The sequence below is a fragment of the Acinonyx jubatus genome, chromosome A3, assembly GCF_027475565.1.
Source record: "Acinonyx jubatus isolate Ajub_Pintada_27869175 chromosome A3, VMU_Ajub_asm_v1.0, whole genome shotgun sequence".
NCBI classification, from domain to species: Eukaryota; Metazoa; Chordata; class Mammalia; order Carnivora; family Felidae; genus Acinonyx; species Acinonyx jubatus.
In genome coordinates, this window is record NC_069388.1 from 116,134,927 (window position 1) to 116,156,610 (window position 21,684).

The 21,684-nt window shown below is 39.6% G+C and overlaps 1 protein-coding gene across 3 annotated transcripts in view; it reads right to left on the bottom strand.

Annotated features, from left to right (window-relative positions):
- Window positions 1-21,574, bottom strand: part of ZNF512 (zinc finger protein 512) — a 33,496-nt gene extending 11,922 nt beyond the window's left edge. For 2 of the 3 annotated variants that reach the window (XM_053201082.1, XM_015064167.3), the window contains exons 1-10: window positions 21,407-21,574; window positions 20,826-20,884; window positions 11,109-11,293; window positions 9,845-9,940; window positions 9,084-9,167; window positions 8,316-8,440; window positions 7,696-7,782; window positions 7,182-7,280; window positions 6,404-6,571; window positions 3,027-3,221 (exon numbers count right to left, since the gene is read on the bottom strand). In XM_053201082.1, coding sequence (XP_053057057.1) covers window positions 3,027-3,221; window positions 6,404-6,571; window positions 7,182-7,280; window positions 7,696-7,782; window positions 8,316-8,440; window positions 9,084-9,167; window positions 9,845-9,940; window positions 11,109-11,293; window positions 20,826-20,884; window positions 21,407-21,436 — 1,128 coding nt within the window. In that variant the 5' untranslated portion in view covers window positions 21,437-21,574. The remainder of the gene's footprint in view (window positions 1-3,026; window positions 3,222-6,403; window positions 6,572-7,181; window positions 7,281-7,695; window positions 7,783-8,315; window positions 8,441-9,083; window positions 9,168-9,844; window positions 9,941-11,108; window positions 11,294-20,825; window positions 20,885-21,406) is intronic. The other variant, XM_015064166.3, reaches the window with a different exon arrangement.
- Between the last annotated feature and the right edge of the window lie 110 nt (window positions 21,575-21,684).

Below are 21,684 nucleotides of genomic sequence, written 5' to 3' on the forward strand. Positions count from 1 at the left end.
TGTGAGTTCGAGCCCTGTGTTGGATTCTGTCTCTCCCTCTCTCTGCCCTTGCCCAGCTTATGTGCTCTCTCTCTCAAAATAAATGGAAACATTTAAAAGAAAGGAATATATATTTGTGAAACAAGAAAAAATATTTATTGGTCTCTGCCCTCAGTTCCTGCTAATACTCAGTCTCTGAACCTGGTTCCTGATAGAGAGTTCCTAAAACACCTACTAATTTTCTGAGTAATACCAGTATTTGGACAGAGTTCATAAATCCCTTGGAATTTCCTGGGTGATAGGAGTATCTTTTGTTTTGATGAGGTAATACTCTGTGGGCTCCTCGGTGGGCTAGCCACTGGCAAAACCAGGCCTTGATTAGAAGCTTTGAACTTTCAGACACATTCCCCATTCTCTAGAGAGGGAAAGGGGCTAGGGATAGTTAATCAATCATGCCTATGTGATGAAGCCTCTATAAAAATCCCAAAATTATGGGGTTCAGAGAGTATATATATGTGCCAAGAGGGTGATACACCTCCAACTCCACAGGGATAGGAGCTCCTATGCTGGGGACTCTTCTAGACCTCACTCTGTATTTCTTCATCTGGTTGTTCATCTGCAGATTTTATTATATCCTTTATAACAAACCAGTAAACACGTTGCCCTGAGTTCTGTGAGCCATGCTAGCAAATTACCGAAACCAAGGAGGGGAGCATGGGAACCCCAATTTTTAGCCCAGTCAGTCAGAAGTACAGATGACAACCTGGGACTTGTGACTGGCACCTGAAATTGGAACAGTCCTGTGAGACTGAGCCCTTAACTTGTGGACCTGACACTAACTCCAGGTAGATAGTGTCAGGACTGAATTAAATTGTAGGACATGCAGGTGGTGTTAGAAAATTAGTCTGTGTGGGAAAAAACCACACATCTGGTGTCAGAAGTGTTAAGTGTGTAGTAGTATGTGAGTAAAAGAAAACACAAGAGTTTTTCCTAGACCATATTGCTTGTATTTGCATTAAAAAACACTGGAAGAACACACAAGAAACCGGTAAGAATGGTTACCATGGATACAGGCTAGAACAAGGATGGGGTGAAACTGAGATATCTCAATGTTTATTATCATTTTGACTTCTGAACAAGAATATATTATCTATTCCAATTAAATTTTTAGTTTAAAACAAAACAAAATAATAATGCCTTTAACCTACACAATGTCAAACTATAAAACTGATGATTTTAGGAGAGTATCTGCTAGATAAGACTAGCAAACCTTATCAATCAGTTAACAAATACTTATGTCTAATTCCCTACCACCAATCAACACAGTGAAAGCAAACGGACTACAATATCGTAAGATACATACCACTGTACAAAATTCACATTTAAACTGAATTTAGATAACCACATACTTTAGCCCGTGGCAGGAAAAAAGTAGCAATGAGTCTGAAACAAAAAAGGATGCTCTGATACTCAAGAACAGGATCCAACTCCTTGGACACCAGTAGGACTGATTTTTAGACCAAATAAAAGGTATCCACTTCCACGAATTGACATTTTCTTAAAATATATGACATTCCCCTCATGAGTCAAAGCCCTAGGCCAAATCTAAACTATCTTTCTTGATACCATGGAGAGTAATAGGTCCTTAGCTCTAACCTTAATCTTTACTCGTATATCCTCCCAAGCCCTTCCCATGACTACCCCATAGTCATATACTCCTTATCTCCTCTTGGCCAAATATGTTCCTTTGGTCTATGATCTATTTTAAACCAAAGGCTTCTAAGCTAGATTCTGTAACCCTGAGAAGTACACTTGGGGCCATGGAAGGAATGATAAAAGTATCAAGGAGAAGGCCAAGAAGGCAAAGTTTTGGGCTCACTACCCCTAGTTACATAGAGAAACTCCATTTTCAATTTTTTTTTTAATATTTATTTTTGAGAGAGAGAGAGACAGAGCATGAGCAGGGGAGGGGCAGAGAGAGAATGAGACACAGAATCCGAAGCAGCTCCAAGCTCTGAGCTATCAGCAGATAGCCCAACATGGGACTCAAACTCACAAACTGCAAGATCATGACCTTGGCTGAAGTTGGACACTTACCGAGCTGAGCCACCTAGGCACCCCAGCGACTCTATTTTAAGTTATTCTACATATTGGTGTTTTATATAATTTTCATTTGGAAAAAAAGAGTGGGTGGGGAGAGGAGTTCTGTTGCTAGAAAAACAAACTGAAATCATTTATCTAAACTAAATATAAACTACTACATACAAATTAACAAAGTGGAAACAGAGACTAACAAAAGACTAACAAAAAACTAACAAAGTGGAAACAAAGACTAACAAAAAAAGACGAATCTGGGAATTCGGATTCCCTCCAGAAGCAGTTCAAAATTAAGAGGGTTCCTTAAGGAATTTCTGAAACAGACGGTCTCTCTAGGACCCATATGAATCCAAACACTGAAGCTGGATCAGACATACTCCATCTCTAAGGATTAAGAAGCAACATACTGATGAAGAAATTGTAGTTTATATACACAATGGAGTACTATGTGGCAATGAGAAAGAATGAAATATGGCCCTTTGTAGCAAGGTGGACGGAACTGGCGAGTGTTATGCTAAGTGAAATAAGCCATACAGAGAAAGACAGATACCATATGTTTTCACTCTTATGTGGATCCTGAGAAACTTAACAGGAACCCATGGGGAGGGGAAGGAAAAAAAAAAAAAAAAGAGAGGTTAGAGTGGGAGAGAGCCAAAGCATAAGAGACTCTTAAAAAATGAGAACAAACTGAGGGCTAATGGGGGGTGGGGGGGAGGGGAGGGTGGGTGATGGGTATTGAAGAGGGCATCTTTTGGGATGCACTGGGTGTTGTATGGAAACCAATTTGACAATAAATTTCATATATTTAAAAAATAATAAAATTAATTAATTAATTAAAAAAAAAAAGAAGCAACATACTGTTTATCACGTACTCAAGTGCATTTACTTTTCCGTATGTACTAAGCACAACATCAGACATGGTTCAAAATTAACGCAAGTTTCTACTTTACCTTCCGATCATCAGGCACCAAATCCTGAAGCACCTTCCTCTTAGGCCATTCCTTGGCCAGTTCAGCAGAAGCCAGCTCCTGCAGGTGGTACACAGCTATCTTGGCAGAACGCCTCTGAACTCGACCCCCACTCTTTGGCTCCAGGCTCATCTCCTTTAAGCACTCTGGCTGTCCTGACTCTGGAAAGAATGAGATCTGCAAGAATGAGACATAGCAAAACACAGGCCTGAGAAGTGGCTTCCATCAAAGCCAATGATTAAGGGCTATCCTTCCTGCTCTAAGTATCAAAAGCTCTTCACTGGCTTGCTAACCACTAGCATAAAGCTCTACCACCTTCATGCGTATTTTACTGATATAAAAAAATTTCTTAGGGTAAAGTCTGTTCTGTTTTAATAAGTAAAGGTCAAGACATAGCCATGCGCAAAGACATGAACCTCAACCCATTCCTATCTCATACTACATATAAAAATTAACTCAAAATGAAATGTAAACCATGTAACTATAAAACTTCTAGAAGAAACAAAGGGAGGACATTTTTGTAATCCTGGGTGTAATGGTTTTTTATGTGTCACCCTGGCTAGGCTACAGTCATCAATTATTCAATTAAATGCTAATCTATGTGCTGCTGTGAAGGTACTTTGTAGATCTAATTAAAGTCCAGAATCAGTTGACTTTAAGTAAGAGAGGTGCGACAGAAGAAAAGGCAGGAGAGATTCAGAGTGTGAGAGAGACTCGATACTGCTGCTGATTTGAAGAGGAAGGGACCACAAGCCACGAACATAGATGGCCTTCAGAACCAGAGAACAACTCTCAGCCTACAGCAAGCAAGGAAATGAGGTCCTACAACTAACTGCATGGAACTCAAGTCTTAATTTTAACGAGCCTCAAAACAGATTCTCCCCTTGAGCCTCCAAGAAGGAACAGTCCTACTGACATTTTGATGCCAGCCTGGTGAGGTCCTACACAGGGGAGCCAGCTGAGCTGTGCTATCCCTGGACTTCGGGCCTAATACACTGAAACAATACAGTTGTGTTATTTAGGCCATTAATTCTGTGGTGATTTTTTTTAAATGTTTTATTTTCTGAGAGAGAGACAAGAGTGTGAGTGGGGAAGGGGCAGAGAGAGAGGAAGACACAGAATCAGAAGCAGGCTCCAGGCTCTGTGCTGACAGCTCAGATGCAGGGCTGGAACCCAAGAACTGTGAGATCATGACATGAGCCAAAGTCAGACACTCAACCGACTGAGCCACCCAGGCCCCCTTGTGATTTTTTATAGCAGCAATAGAAAATTGGGTTGGGGGGTGCCTGGGTGGCTCAGTTCATGATCTCACAGTTCATGAGTTCAAGCCCCGTATCTGGCCCTGTGCTGACAGCTCAGAGCCTGGAGCTTGTTTCAGATTCTGTGTCTCCCTCTCTCTCTCTCTCTCTCTCTGCCCCTCTGCCACTCACACTCTGTCTCTCTCAAAAATAAATAAAAACATTTAAAAAAAAAGAAAAGAAAAGAAAACTGGGCTGGGCAAAGAGATATTAGAAACAACAACAAAAAAAGCATTACACATAAAAGGAAAAAATGATAAATCGAACTTAAGAACTATGCTCTTTGAAAAACACTATAGGGGTGCCTGGGTGTCTCAGTCGGTTGAGCACCTATCTGACTCTTGATATCAGCTCAGGTCATGATCTCACAGCTGTGAGATCAAGCCCCACATCAAGCTCCACACTAAGCAGAGCCTGCTTGGGCTTCTCTCTCTCCCTCTCCCCCTCCCTTGCTTGGGTGCTCTCTCTCCCTCTCAAGATAAATAAACTTATAAAAAAATTTAGAACACTGTAAATAAATGAAAAGACAAACTATAGACTGGGAGAAAATATTTGCAAAACATGTATCTGATGAAGGGCTTCTGTCCAAAATATATAAAAAACTCAGAATATTCTCAAAACTTCCTAGTAAGACAACAAAACTCCAATAATAAAGGATTTCAATGGCCACTTCAAAAAAGAAGACACTTCACTAACAACTGACATTGCCAATAAACAAATGAAAAGATGGTCAATGTCATTAGTCACTAGGGAGATGCAAATTTAAACTTCAGTGAAATACCACTGCATACCTAATAGAATGGACTAAGAAAAAAATGAAATTAACAATAGCAAATCCTAACAAGGATACAAAGCAACTGGAATTCTCATATTTTATTAGTGAGAATGCAAAATGGTACAGCCACTCTGAAAAAGAGTTTGGCAGTTTCTCATAAAGTTAAACATACATTTATCATATGACCTAGCTATCCCATTCCTAAGTATTTACCCAAGAGAAATTAAAATTTATTTTCACACAAAAGCCTTTTATGTGAATGTTTATAGTAACTTTATTCATAATTGCCAAAATATGGGAACAACCCAAATGTTCTTCAACTGATGAATGGATAAAGAAACTGTGAAACATCCATACAATGGAATCCTAGACAGAAATAAAAAGAAATAAATTAATGATACATGCAACACATGGATGAGCTTCAAATGTATTATGCTAAGTGAAAGAAGCCAGACTCAAAAGGAAGGCTACATACTGTATGACTCCATTTATAGGACATTGTGAAAAAAGCATAACTATAGGGACAGAAAATAAATCAGTGGTCAAATCGTTCTATATCTTGATTGTGGTGGTGACTACATGACTATGTATTTGTCAAAACTCGTAACTGCACACTAAAAAGGGTGAATATTGGGGCGCCTAGGTGGCTCAGGCGGTTAAGCATCCAACCTCGGCTCAAGTCATGATCTCACGGTTCGTCGGTTTGAGCCCCGCATCAGGCTCTGTGCTGACAGCTCAGAGCCTGGAGCCTGCTTCGGATTCTGTGCCTCCTTCTCTCTCTCCGCCCACCCCCCCATACTGTCTTCGCTCTCAAAAAATAAACATTAAAAAAAATAAAAAATTAAAAAATTAAAAGGGTGAACATTAATTATTATATGTAAATTATACCTTGAAACTGAATTCTAAAAAGAAACATGAGGTGGGGGAAGCCTAGAAATGTAATCAAGGGGGAAAAAAATCAAGACAAAAAAATTGGAATGGAAGAACCAGCCGGACAGAAATTTCCACAAAATTTCTAGCTAAATCGAAATGCCTTAAGCTTTAAAAGTGTAATAATGAGTTTACTTCTGCACAGATTACACGCTGAACTTTGATTTCTCTAACCTAATTATGTTCAAAAGGCAGAAATAAGAGAACCAAGGAAAAATAAGGAAAGGAAAACAAAAGCATTCAAAGATTAAAAGGGGATACAAATAAGGAACAGCGGATGTATGGGAAGATGTCGGAGTAAGGAGTCCCCAAAAAACAGATCCCCAAACAGGGTCTGGAAAGTAATCAGTACTCACAGGCCCATGCTCTGACCTCAGGTGATACGCAAGTCCAGCCTTCGATTTATATGGCTTTCCACAGTGGTGACATTTCAGGGTCATCTCCTCCAGCTCTGCAGCCCCTTTGCCACATTTTCTGACATGGTACAGATATCCCATGATGCTGGTGAAGCTACTAGAGCAACTCTGAACACAGGAGAAAGGCCTGAACTATAATCTTACATCTTTTGACATGATTTCTCAATTTCTCAACAGCCACAAAGCATTCAACCACCACCTCACGTAAATAGATCCTCTGGTATCACTAGACCCTCTCCAACACTTCCCGTTGGCACAACCTTTCCTTGGCCCTTGTGCCTGGCCGAACGCCTGTCCTGTCCACCACCAACCGTGACAGTCAATCAGTTTAGTTGGCATTCAGTAAACTGGATCTGTGTGTCTCCCCTGTGGCAGAGCTTCCTCTCTGGTCTGTGACTCGACTCCACCCCAGTATCATACACCCAGCAATGGCAAAGCTCCTCACAGTGAGAATACTAAGATCCTTTTCATCACACTAAAAAAGGATGGTAAAGAAACTCCTTTGAACAAAGGGAAAGGGGGGAAATAAGTTTATGGAGATGAGAAAGAAAATAAAGAGCTACTAATGAATTCAAAACAGCTGGAAAAGCAGGAGCCACTCTTACGCTGTACGATGACACAGAACCAGGTCTACAAGAGAGAAGAAATGGAACAAAATAACAGAAAGACATTGATTCAAGACTCCAGGCAGAAGGAGACACTGTCCCTGGGCTCTTACCTCGCGCATGCACCTGAGCTTTCCCAGTCTCTTTAAAACTGTTCGGAGCCGTTCTCTCTCACTTGGTTCGTCTATTTCATCTCCAGCCTTCAAAATGGGCTAGAAAGCAAGACAAGCAAACAAGCAGATGATTCATGGAAAAGACAGATACAGAAAAAAATTGTATCATAGGAGAATCAAGGACTGGACTAGCACCTAAGCCGATGCCCATGAAGCTTAGTTATCTGACTCCTGGCTTTCTCCATCTTCTCCTAGACAGACAAGGAAGCAAATGTAATGCAAATAAGAGCTCAGAGCCTCTATCTTCCAGGAGACGAACCTTTGGGGCTAACCTAAACACACAAATACCCACCGCAAAGGTTTCATGTGCATGACTCTTCTATCAAAAAGGTATTCTTACTCACACCCCTATAAAGCCCCAGAGCCTTAGACACCTCCACTGGGTTATCCGCACTCATCTAAGTAAAGACATCCAAACACACACAGGCTCACACAGGACAGAAGATACTCTTACCAAGCTATTATGATTTGCCATCACGTGATACTTCATCCCTGCCAGTGAACGAAGTTGTTTCCCACAATGATGACAAGTAAACATTTCCTACAGGAAGAAATACTGCTCAGTCAACCTGACACTTCAGGTTGTTCAACAGAGAAACAGAATGTAACAAAGTCCTACCCGGATGCTCTCGTCTGTGTCTCCTTTATTTCCAAACCCAAAGAATCTCAAAACCCCACAACCTCAGTGTCACATCCTCAAGGGTAAAGAAGTACAAGTAACTCATTTTTAAAGGAGTAAGAATTACCATTTACTGAGCGCCAACATTTGCCGAGTAACGGGGTGGGCACTCAGCATGTATTCTTTCTTATCCCCTCAGGGACTACATAAAATTATTTGTATAATTTGTAATATAAATGAGAAAACCAAGGTCCACACATAAAAAGCTAAATGACACAACCAGTAAGTGGCTAAATGAAGATTCAAACCCAAGTCTGTCAGACTCTAAAGCCTCTGTTTTCCTTGTAACACAATGCTGCTGCTTCTCCACAGTAATCAGCACACTGACACAGCGATAGTTGTCTGAGGTATGGGAAAAGGTCATAACCCTTATGAAACGCCACAAAATCTCTAACCTGTTTGCAGGTCTCCATGTGTTTCTTTAAGCCCTCTATGGTCTTCCTCCCCACCGCCTGGCAGGTAGGACAGGAGACACTGCCTTTATCCACAATTTCTAGGTACCATTGTTCCTCCAAACTGCCTACAAAGCAGAGAAAGAAACACTTTATAATTTGCAGAATTCTCTAGAAACAGAAAACGTATTCCTGGAATTTAGTAAAAGTATCATTTTTTTTCCTTCCTGGGGAAAAGACTCTTTCTAGAAGTAATTTTTTTCAGACAACAAGGAGTTTCTGATACTCCTACTCAGTCCTCCACGACCAAAACCATCTGAGAACCATTCAAAAGCCCAGCAGCTTAAAGAACTGGGCAACATTTTTTTTTCTAGCTTTACTGAGGTATAACCAACAATGGGGCAACATTTTCACAGCAGCATATAATAATGGGATACTTAGATATATAACAGCCAATTTCCTGTTTCCTGTGTGTCTGAGATGTTCTTAAATGTTTTTATCCCCATTTAGTCTCCATGAAAATTCTGACTACCTTCATTATCCCTATTTAGAGACAAGGTAACTGAAGCCTGCAGAAGTTAACTAGATGAAGGCAGACCAGAAAATGAGTTAAGAGCCAAAACTTAAAGGCGGGTCTGACTGGCCTCCAAACCCATACCCTTAATAACTGCCTCCTTAAAGAAACTCTTTATAACATCACTCCTTGACCAACAACAACAAAAAACAGAGTGCAAGACCTTGATACCCCAAAGCTTCCAACAGAAAACATACCTGCTGCGTAAGCTGGTGGTTCCTTCCGAATACGACGAGCCTGGGATTTAGGATTAGGTTGAGTTTTAGGCCGTTGCTTCCTCCCTGACACAAGACAGAAACTTGAAGCCCAACATATCACCTTTGCTATCCAATCTGTTACTATCAAAATTTCCTCCCATCTCTTCTCAACACCCTATGTCCCACTCCCTCAACCAACCGTCTCCCTTAAGTTATGACAGGGTCCCTCTCTCTGCCCCTCCCCCATTTGTGCTCTATCTCTGTCTCTCAAAAATGAATAAATGTAAAAAAAAATTAAAAAAAAAAGTGCTCGCTTCGGCAGCACATATAAGCATTCCATATTTAAAAAAAATAAAATAAAAATAATAGGGGCGCCTGGGTGGCTCAGCCAGTTAAGCATCCGACTTCGGCTCAGGTCATGATCTCGCAGTTCGTGGGTTCGAGCCCCACATTGGGCTCTGTGCTGATAGCTCGGAGCCTGGAGCCTGCTTCAGATTCTGTGTCTCCTTCTCTCTCTGCCCCTCCCCCATTTGTGCTCTGTCTCTCTCTGTCTCTCAAAAATGAGTAAATGTGGAAAAAAAAAAAAGTTATGACAGGAAAAAAACAAAAAAGTCAGGTAGGATGAAAGCCATTCCTCGCCAAAAAATCAAAGGGTTCAGCAGTGCTCCAAGGGCCAAAACCTCAGGTCTCTCTCCCTTTTACCCCTGAAGAATAAAGCCAAGGTACCCAAGGGAAAAGAATTAGCAAAGTTACTCCCTCACCATAAAGCTTATGCTTCTTCTGAGGAAATTCTCGATAGTCTTCATCTTCTTCCTGCCTGGGTTTCCTTTTTCCTTTGGTTGATACTCCACCTGACCCTGAAATACCACACAAAAACAAACAAACAAAACCTTCAGTATGGCTTACAAGTGAACAGACTGGCCAGCCTTCAAAATACCACTCACCAAAAAAAAAAACAAAAAAACACACTCACAAGGTCATCACAGGAGAGATCATCAGCAAACACAAGCCCCACAGAAGTGTCTGTGACAGTTTTAGGGAAGTTGGTAAAACGTCACTAACTCATTCGACCTCCCCATTTCATTTTTTTACTGTTCTCCATCCCAACTGATCAATTGTTCCCCATGAATAATAAAGGCCTCTAAACGTCAACAGAGGATGAGATTGGTATAATGGGAAAGAAGTTCAAATCATTTGAAGAGGAAAGGCTGATACCCATATAACCTAGAGGATTTCACTCTAAAATAAAAGGACAGTTGGGAATGCAAGCTGGTGCAGCCACTCTGGAAAACAGTATGGAGGTTCCTCAAAAAACTAAAAATAGAACTACCCTACAACCCAGCAATTGCACTACTAGGCATTTATCCAAGGGATACAGGTGTGCTGTTTCGAAGGGACACATGCACCCCCATGTTTATAGCAGCACTACCAACAATAGCCAAAGTATGGAAAGAGCCCAAATGTCCATCGATGGATGAATGGATAAAGAAGATGTGGTATATATATACAATGGAGTTTTACTCGGCAATCAAAAAGAATGAAATCTTGCCATTTGCAACTCCGTGGATGGAACTGGAGGGTGTTAGGCTAAGTGAAATTAGTCAAAGAAAGACAAAAATCATATGACTTCACTCATATGAGGACTTTAGGAGACAAAACAGATGAATATAAGGGAAGGGACACAAAAATCATATAAAAACAGGGAGGGGGACAAAACAGAAGAGACTCATAAATATGGAGAACAAACTGAGGGTTACTGGAGGGGTGGTGGGAGGGGGGATGGGCTAAATGGATAAGGGGCACTAAGGAATCTACTCCTGAAATCAGTGTTGCACTATATACTAACTAATTTGGATGTAAATTAAAAAAAATAATAAACTAAAAAAATAAAATAAAAGCTTAACAGTGTGTGACAGCCTAACACAGATGTGAGAAACATATGTGATGCTTAATACTTTTAAGAACCATTTACAACAGCTACCTAGAGAATGCTCTGTCTTTGAAATAAAGCAGAGATACTGGTACCTTCAACACGCGAAGCAGCAGCTGCCTTGACCCTTCTCATCTTCATCCAGTAGGTAGACTTTCGGAAGGATGCTGGAAAATCACTCACTGGCTCACATGAAGAAGCAGACGACGAGCCGCTTAAGGAGTCATCGTGAGGAATAGTGTACTGGAAACTATTATCCTTTATGGAGCACTGGGTCCTGCTATTAATATGACACAAATATATATACCACAAGAGTAAAGTTCCTATTAATTATTTTGTATCATAAGAAGTTGGTAACCGATGCAAAACCTAAGAAGCCTGATAATAAAAACAGGATTAGGTTGTAATCTAACAATTACAATGGTTGACCAAAGGCAACATATAAAATTATTATTACACTTTATTGTGATAAGAGAAAGCAGTACACATTAGTGCTCACTCTGCAGTCCAAGTAGGCATTCTTTCCTAGATTGATCCAAGAAAAGAAAGTAGTCAAAGTAATAGGTTGTTCTACGACCCTTCAGAAGATCCCATGGATCTGTAACCAGGCACCTCTATTTCTCTGAGAGAGGGACAGTAACTAAACAGTACCCCTGAGAATAAAGAAGGAAAAAAACAGTTTGTGGGGCTCTAGTCTGCTCCATCTTCCCTCTCCCTTAGCCTCCTCCCTAAACCTGGTGTCAGGGCTGTCCTGTCTTATTTAGGCAATATGATTCTTAGTTCCCACAGTTAAAGGAAGGGTGCTGTCTTGTCTGAGGTAAGCTGGCCAGACAAGTCTGATACACAGCTGGATCCAAATTCCCAAATTTAAGACCAGTCACTATGTAGTTAACAAACATGACTGAGTAATTACAAAGTTATCTTCTAGGAGGCTCAGAATGCACAGAGGAGCAGCAGTTCTCAAAAGTGTGGTCCAAGAACCTCTGAGACATCCTTCTCCAGCTAAAGATCTGTGTGAGGCATGTGTTAGGCTTATGGTTCAGAAAGATCACTCTGGATGCTATACATTAGATGACCCATGGAGGAAAAGTGAATAAAGGGAGAAGAGGTAGCAGTTTATTGTAATAGAATAGACAAGAGATGATAAGGACTTGAACTAAGGTCTTGTAGTAGATGTAAATTGGCAGATTCAATACAATACTTTAAATGTTTACTTATTTATTTCGAAAGAGAGAGTGTGCACATAAGGCACAAAAGCGGTCCTGAGAGAGAGGGGGAGAGAAAGAATCCCAAGCAGGCGCGCCGTCAGCACAGAGACCGATGTGGGGCTCAATCTCGTGAACTGTGAGATCGTGACCTCAGCCAAAATCAAGAGTTGGCCGCTTAACCTACTAAGCCACCCAGGTGCCCCTAGGTGACCATTCTTAAGAAATATGTCTGGGGCGCCTGGGTGGCGCAGTCGGTTAAGCGTCCGACTTCAGCCAGGTCACGATCTCGCGGTCCATGAGTTTGAGCCCCGCGTCGGGCTCTGGGCTGATGGCTCAGAGCCTGGAGCCTGTTTCCGATTCTGTGTCTCCCTCTCTCTCTCTGCCCCTCCCCCGTTCATGCTCTGTCTCTCTCTGTCCCAAAAATAAATAAACGTTGAAAAAAAAAAAGAAATATGTAAGTAAAATGTGATACATGTCTACTATGGAATACTATGTAGTTATTAGAAGCAATAAACCATTTCTACACATAGAGACATGAACATAACCAAAAAGCATACTGTTGAATGACAGAAGAAACAGAACAAGACTAATGTCAACTTGGTAAATTAAAAACAAATATACATGTAAACAGCACTAGCTATTTTACAAAGATTCATAAATATTTAAGGACAGATGTCACACTTGCTAACATGGTTGTCTCTGGAAGGAGATGGAAATGGAAACAGGTAAAACAAAAAATAATAGGGACTGATGATGTCAGTATACTCTGAGCAGGGAAGAATGATTTTCACTTCTCTGCACATGAGATCCAAAATTACAAATTTAATACAACGAAGTCTTGATTCAGCCATGGTGCATAAGCCCTCTACAGCCCATCCCTCCTGCTTATTACAACTAAAAATCCTAGATTCTGAAAAGAAAACAAAGCAGGTGGATTGTGGAGAGAAGTCAAAACTGGGAGAAGTGACTCCCATGGGATGTGTTCCCCACCCCACCCCCGCTCTTTTTTTTTGTTTTCCCTCACAGGTGGCTCTGCAATAAGGGTGGGCCCATTTGTAGAGTAGCATGGGCGGCCTACATTCCAACAAAAACTATCTTTCTGACCAGAGAAACCAGGAAAAGGGTTCTCTATAGACCAGAAGGTGTGAGAGAGCTGTGAAGAAGAGACATGCAAAGAAGGTAATCGCATAATTCTGTCTGAATTCATACAAATCACAGCTTAATCTGACCCATGTATGTGTGGAGCATACCCAAGCCAGTTTAGCAAAGGCTTCAAAAGGTGAAATAAGATTTTAACAAATTGCACAAGCCTCAGACTAACCCCTGAGCTACTAGTGAAAGACAGACCCAAGCCAATGTAGCAAAAGCTTGGAGAAATGAAACAAGACTTGAAACACCTGAAAAAGTCTCCAACAAACCACTAAACTATTCAAAACAGACTTCAACTATCATAGCAAAGACTTAGAAGAGTGGAACTAAGGGGCACCTGGGTGGCTCAGTTGGTTGAGCGTCCAACTTCAGCTTAGGTCATGATTTCACAGTTCTTAAGTTTGAGCCCTGCATCAGGCTCTGTGCCGACAGCTCAGAGCCTGGAGCCTGCTTCATATTCTTGTGTGTCTCTCTCTCTCTGCCCCTCCCCTCCCTCAAAATTAAACATTAAAAAAAAAAATTTTTTTTTTAATAATGGAACTAAGATTGAACCAATACCCTCAGAAGACAAGACAGAACTTACGGTCTGAACAGTAAACAGGTTACTTGCTAAAATAAAAACAGCAATGATGGGGCACCTGGGTGACTCAGTTAGTCGGGTGTCCGACTTCAGCTCAGGTCATGGTCTCACAGTTCATAAGTTCGAGCCCTGCATCGGGTTCTGTGCTGATAGCTCAGAGCCTGGAGCCTGCTTTGGATTCTGTCTCCTTTTCTCTTTGCCCCTCCCCTGCTAGTATTCTGTCTCTCTCTCAAAAATAAACATTAAAAAAAATTTTTTAAATAAAACAAAACAGCAATGATCTCCCAGAAGATTCTAAAAGGACCCAAAGTCTATACAAATAACATTCGCAATATTAGGAATAAATTCCAAAATTATGCAATACACAAAGAACCAGTAAAATGTGAATAATTCTGAAAGGAACAGATAACAAACAAATGTCACCCCAAGATGATCCAGAAGTTAGAACTACCAAAGATTTAAAGACGCTATTATAACTATGTTTCATGAAATAAAGGAAAACACACTTGAAGTGAAGGAAAAGATAGGAATTATCAGCAGAAAACAGAAACCAAAAAAAAAAAAAAAAAAGAACTGAAATTTTAGAACTAAAAATACAATATTTGAAATAAAAACAGAATGGGCTCAATAACAGAATGGAGATGAAAAAGGAAAGAGCCTGTGAACTTGAAGATAGATCAATAGAAATTAACCGATCTGAAGAACAAAGAGAAAAAAGACTGAAAAACACTCAGCAGAGCCCCAACAACCTGTGGGACAACATCAAAATGTCTAACTTAAGTGTAGCCATAATCCCAAAAGGAAAGGAAAAAAGTCTGTGGCATGAAAATACATTGGAAAAAAATAATGGTGGAAAATCACCCAAAATTAATGAGACATTAATTTACAGATCCTAGGAGCTCAACAAACACTCGAGAAAATAAACTCGAAGAAAAATACACCCAGATACACCTTAATGAAAAATTTCAAAACCGAATGTTAAAAAAAAATCTAGAAAGCAGTTTAAAAAAATAACATTATATTTCTGTATATGCATACGTACATATGTATACATATGTATGTGTGTGTATATATATACATCAATGATTTGAATGACCACAAAACTTTGAATAGAAACCAAAGAGAACAGGCACGCCTGAGTGGCTCAGTTGGTTAAGTGTCCAACTTCAGCTCAGGTCATGATCTCATGGTTTGTGAGTTCAAGCCCTGTATCAGGCTCTCTGCTTGTCAGCACAAAGCCTGCTTCTGATACTCTGTCCCCCACTCCCTCTGCCTCTCCCCTGCTAGTGCGCTCTCTCTCTCCCAAAAATAAACATTTAAAAGATTTTTTTTTAACTTAAAAAAAAAAAAAAAGAAAGAAACCAAAGAGAACAGAAAACAGTGTAACATCTTTAAAATCTTGGGGCCCCAGGGTGGCTCAGGGTTAAGTGTCCGACTTCGGCTCAGGTCATGATCTCGCGGTCCGTGAGTTCGAGCCCTGCATCGGGCTCTGTGCTGACAGCTCAGAGCCTGGAGCCTGTTTCAGATTCTGTGTCTCCCTCTCTCTCTGACCCTCCCCCATTCATACTCTGCCACTCTCTGTCTCAAAAATAAATAAATGTTAAAAAAAATAAAAAAAATAAAAAATAAAATCTTGAGAAAAAAAATTTCTCAATCTGAAATTCTGTATTCCATGAAAATATCCTTTAGGCATACTTCTTCAGATGAAAAAAAAAAAAAGAAAAGAAAATTTGTTGTCAGCAGACCTGCTCTATGAGAAATGCTAAAGGAGATTATTCTAGCTGAAGGAAAATGATACCAGAAAGCTAGGTTTTTAAGAATGAAGAAAGAACAAAAGAAATGGGTAAACATATTTAAAAAAAAAAAACAACCCAAAAACCCTCTTTAAAACAAAACTTTAACATTATCTGGCAAGGTTTTCAACATAGGTAGATGTAATACATACGACAGCTATAACTTAATGGTCAGCAGACCGGGTTAAGGAATCTACATGGTTGTAAGGCCTTTACATTTAAGCAAGGTGGTAGTACGCAAACTCTAAGTAGCCTATGAAACGACAGGTATGTATACTGTAAATCCTAAAGCAAGTACTACACACAAGAGAAAGAAAGAGAAAAAAGAAAGAAAACAGCAAAAATTAAATATATAAACTAAAATCAGACAGTAAATATTTAAATAATCCAAAATAAGGTATAGGGGTGCCTGGGTGGCTCAGTCGGTTAAGCATCTGACTTCGGTTCAGGTCATGATCTCACAGTTTGTAAGTTCAAGCCCCGCATTGGGCTCTGTGCTGACAGCTCAGAGCCTGGAGCCTGCTTCAGATTCTGTGTCTCCTTCTCTCTCTGTTCCTCTCCTGCTTGCCCTCTGTCTCTCTCTCTCTTTCTCTCTCTCTCTCTCTCTCTCTCTCTCTCAAAAATAAATAAAGACTAAAAAAAAAATTAAAAACAAAATAATGTATAAAGGAACAAAAAAATAGGGTACAGAGAACAAATAATAAAATAACAAACCTAAATCTAACCATATCAATAATTAATTTAAATGTTTATGGTCAGGACACCTGGCTGGCTCAGTCAGAAGAGCATGCAACTCTTGATTTTCGGGTCATGAGTTCTAACCATTGGGTGTAGAGATTGCTCAAATAAATAAATAAATAAACTTTAAAAATAAGTAAATAGATGGATAAATAAATAAATAAATGTTTATGGTCTCAACACTCCAATTAAAGTCAGATTGTTGGGGCACCTGGGTCGCTCAGTCAGTTAAGCACCCAACTCTTGATTTTGGCTCAGGTCATGATCTCGGTTTGTGAGGTTGAGCCCTGCATCGAGCCTGACATAACATGAAACTGGAACTCTAAAAAGCTCTAGATCTATTAAAGAAATTTAATTTATCATTAGAATTTCCCAAAAAGAAACCCCTAGACCCAGAATGGTTGATTCCACTGTTGAATACCACTGCAATAAGGTTTTTTCCTTTATATATATTTTTTTTATTTTTTAAGTTTATTTGTTTATGGGGGGGGGGGGGAGCAGAGAGAGAGTGAGAGAGAGGATCCCAGGCAGGCTCCTTGCTATCAGCACAGAGCCCAACTCAGGGCTCAATATCTGGAACCTCTGAGATCATGACATGAGCAGAAATCACCAGCTGGACACTTAATCGACTGAGACACCTAGGCACCCTTTTAACCTTTTTAAAGGGGAGGAGGAGACATAAAGATCAAAAAAGGAGAAAAGAAAACTGCCCCTTTTTGCAGATTATATGTTTACAAAGAAAATCTCAAAAAATAGAAAAACTACTAGAACTAAAAATGAATTAAGCAAGTGTCAGGACACAAGGTTAACACATAAAATCAATCGTATTCTTAGATACCAGCAACAACAAACTAGAAATGAACTTATAAAAATAGTATCATTTATAATAACATGAAAAACACATAAAATACCTAAGAACAAATCTAACAAAAGATAACCAAGATTTTATAATGAAAACTGTATCATGTTGGTGAGAGAAGTTAAAGATCTAAATAAACGGAAAAATATACCATGTTCATAAATCAGAAATCTCAGTATTGTTAAAATGGCAACTCTCCCCAATTGGTCTACTGATTCCATATAATACCAATCAATACTTCAGCATGCTTCTTTTTATAGAAATTGATAAACTGACTCTAGAATTTATATAAAAAGACAAAGAACCTAGAATAGCTAAAAAAAATTTTTAAAAAGAACAATAAAGTTAGATGACTTCTCTAATTTCAAGATTTACTCTAATCCTACAAGACAATTTAGTATTGGCAAAAATATAGATACATACATCAGTGGAACAGAATAAGGAGTCCAGAAACAGACCCACACATATATATATTCAAATAATTTCTGACAAAGGTGCCAATGTAATTGAATAGGGAAAGGGAAGTATTAACAACAGGATAAATAATAAAAAGAAATTAACATTGATTCTTATGACACACCATGCACAAAAATGTATCTAAATGTATCACAGACCTAAATGTAAAACCTAGAAAACTTCTAGAAAAAACAAAGGAGAAAATCTTTGCAATTAGGGATGGCAAAGTTTCCTCAATAGAATACAAAAAGCAGGAAGGGTAAGGGAAAAAAATAACATTTTAATCATTTTTAATGATAAATTTATAATTTTTGGTCTTCAAAAGACACAATTAAAAAATGAAATGCAAACCAGAGACTGGAAGGAAATATTCAAGATACATCTATCAGATAAAGGAACTGTACTCGGAACATAATTTTTAAAAATACTACAATTCCATAGTAAGACAAACAACTCAACTTTTTAAATGGGCAAAAGATACGAACAGGCACTTTGCAGAAGATACATGAATGGCTAATAAGCACATGAACAGATGTTCTACATCATTATTCATCAGGAAAATGCAAATCAAAATCATAATGAAACACCACTCTACACCCATAAAATTGGCCAAAATTTAAGGCTTATTCCCATATACTGCTGGTATATAAAATAATACCACCAATTTGGAAAACAGGTAATTTCTTAAAAAGGTAAACATAATCCTGACATATGGCCCAACCAACCTAAAATGGTATATCTTAGTAAATAAATACCATCGTAGGCATTGATCAAGAGAGAAAAAACATTTTTCCACACAGAGACTTGTATGTGGATGTTCACAGCAGCTTTAATACCCCCAAAATAAAATTAGCCAAATGTCCATCAAGGTAGATAGCTAAACAAATCATGGTATATCCATAATGGAATTCTATTCAGCAATAAAAACTAATTTTCAGTCAAACATTATTATATTGAGTGAAAGAAATCATGCAAAAAGAAAACATACTATATGATTTCATTTATATAAAATAACTTATATAAAATTTCATTTATATAAAAAACATACTATATGATTTGCATTTATACATGCAAACCACTGTACGGTGACAGAAAAAGGTCGGTGGTGTCCAGAACAGGAGCAGAGGAAGGAACGGATTACACAAAAACTTCTGGGAGAAATGGAAATGTTATCTTGATTGTGCTGACAGTGTTACGGTTATTTACAAATGTCAACGTTGATCACACTGTCTACTTTAAATATGTAAACTGTGGGTATGTAATATGTAAATGTATGGTATCTTGTACTTCAATGATACCTCAATAAAAGTATTAAAAAAAATTTTTTTAATAAGAATTGGCAGTCCTCTGCGCCAAAACCCACCCTCCAAAACAATGGGACCAATCTCTACCAGGAAGACTTGAAAGTATCAACAAGCCATTAAGAGTCAAGTCCCATGTGACTCCTCTTAGTAAACTGTCCTCATAGGAATTTCTTTACGGTCAGCATAGGACTCAGACGCATATCCCGTCTCACGAATAAGTACAAGCACATGATCAGCATGATTAGCATCTTGGGAATTAAGTTAATGTGGTTAGAGAATCCCTCCCTCTAGGCCTCTTTTATTTTTAGAGGACTCACCAAAACCAATTATCAAGTATTTTACAATACTTGTCCAATGAGGGTATTTGGTTACTTGCAAAAACTCCAATTAATCTCAAACTTCCCTTACCATAACTATGGCAAGAAAAAGTTCAAACAATATGATCATAATTGTAGTGACTTTATAATTTGTTGTCTGTGGCATTACTTTTCAGTCTCAGCTTCTAATCACAAGGAAGAAAAGTTTAACCTATTTTTGACTCCCCTCTGATCTACCAAAAATTTTTACAAGACCGTAGTTCATTCTCTAGGTGCAACTACTTAGATTTCATTAGAAAATTATTTTGGTTCATCTCAGTTTCTTTTGCAGCCTCCCTTCATTCTACCCAATCCTTAAATGCTGACATTCTCCAGGGTTTCATCCTGTAGTCTCTCCTAGTCTCACTTCTCCCCAATGGTTCTCAAACTTTCTCCTACAAAGTCAGTTAAAAATAAGGATTCCTATACCCTAACTCCAATGATTCTGACTCAGATTAATAGATGAGGGCCTATTATTCTTTATATCTCTTAGCAATTACCCACTTGTTATTCCATTAAATGCTTTCACCTGTTCACATTCTGTTCTCTATGAAAAATACCTTTTCCTTATGGCTAACTGCATTATTTCTTGACTTTCAAGTCTGTTTAGAAGTGATTTGCTCTGGCAACTCTTCCCTTCTGAACTATCACTCCCCCTCCCTAAATGCTATATTAAATTCCTGTTTAAAAATATTTAATTACACTGTATCATGTTGATGTACTTGCCTATCTTCCCTTTTAGATTATTAGTTCTGTGTTTTTCTTGCCTGTATATCTAACCTACTACAGAGCTGGCACATACCAGATATTTAGTAAATGTTATCTGAATGAATTAACCCTTTCAGTGAATATCTAGTTAATAAGAATCTATTTTGTAATAACAAATATGAAAAAGGTTAGCACATTCGGTCTACAAAGTAATAAACCAGTCTTAAAGCCAAGCAGTCTGAAAAGAAAAGGATTTCTTCCAGGCATTTTTATCAATCCTTCCCATGTTCATCAATGTATTCATGAGTACATACTTGATGTCTGAGGATATGCGAGGCTACACTAGGTCATACCTTCCATTTTTAATATAATTCGTGCTTTTCTTTGCAAGCTAGGTTCTTCTCCCCTACATTAGGTTTAGACCCGCACTGTCCAATCAAGGTAGGCACTAACTATAGGTGGCTATTTAAATTTAAGTTAAGATCAAATACAATTTAAAATTCAGTTCCTCAATCACACTGGCCACATTTCAAGTGCTCAAAAGCCATACGTAGCTACGGTCCTTTACAGCGGGAATACAGAACATTTTCATCATCACAAAAGTTCCATTGGACAGCGCTGGCGACACAATTATAAATGGACCCCAGAAAATCTCACTTACTTCTTAGCTCCCACGATCTTCGTGCTCCTCTGGTGCTTAAAGGATGTGGGTTCCGGAGTCTAGCAAATCGCAAGCACATGAGTGAATGCTAGGGACCGCTGAACCTTGACCACAAAAAGACGAATCCCCCTGTGCCCAGAAGAAATGAAGCTCTCCCGGGGCAACTACCTCCAACGGAAGAAAGCAAGACTTTTTTGGAAAAGCGTGTCGTCCTGTCTTCCTACCCAGCCAAGGCAGGTGACAACACCATAGCCTTCATCTCCCCCATTCTCAAAGCCCCGTCCCAGATAGAGGCTCTAAAAGGGAGGCGAAAAGAGAGGACAACGGATATGGGAGGTACTGGGGATATAAAAGAAATAGAAACTAATGGCAATCTAGCGAAGAACTGAGTCCAAGGAGGTGGGAACAGTCAGCGGTAACTGGGGGGAAAAAGGGAGACAGGTAGATCTGACCTAGAAGGGTGGGGCCTACGATGGGCTCTGATAAAACCAACTCTGAGCATGGCACAAAAGCGAGGGACCGCGTGTTGCGGGCTCGACAGCGCTACCCCTAAAACATAACGGTCAAACCGAGAAACTCACGGCGGGTACTGCACCGAGCCTGGAAGACATCACTCCCTCTCCACGCCTAACAAATCCACCCAAGGGCTCCGGCCAGACCAACGCCACTTCCGCTCTCCTCTCCTCTCCCGGATGTGGAGTCGGCGCCGCCGAGTCCAGATCTGAACGTCTACTTCCGCCTGGCGGCTTCCGAGGGGGCTGCGGCTGGAGTGAGTCACATGACGTGCCTCCCTCCTCTGAGACCCCGCCCCAGGAGGCTGTAGGTGGGGTTTGGACCTCAACACGGCCTCAGAACACCT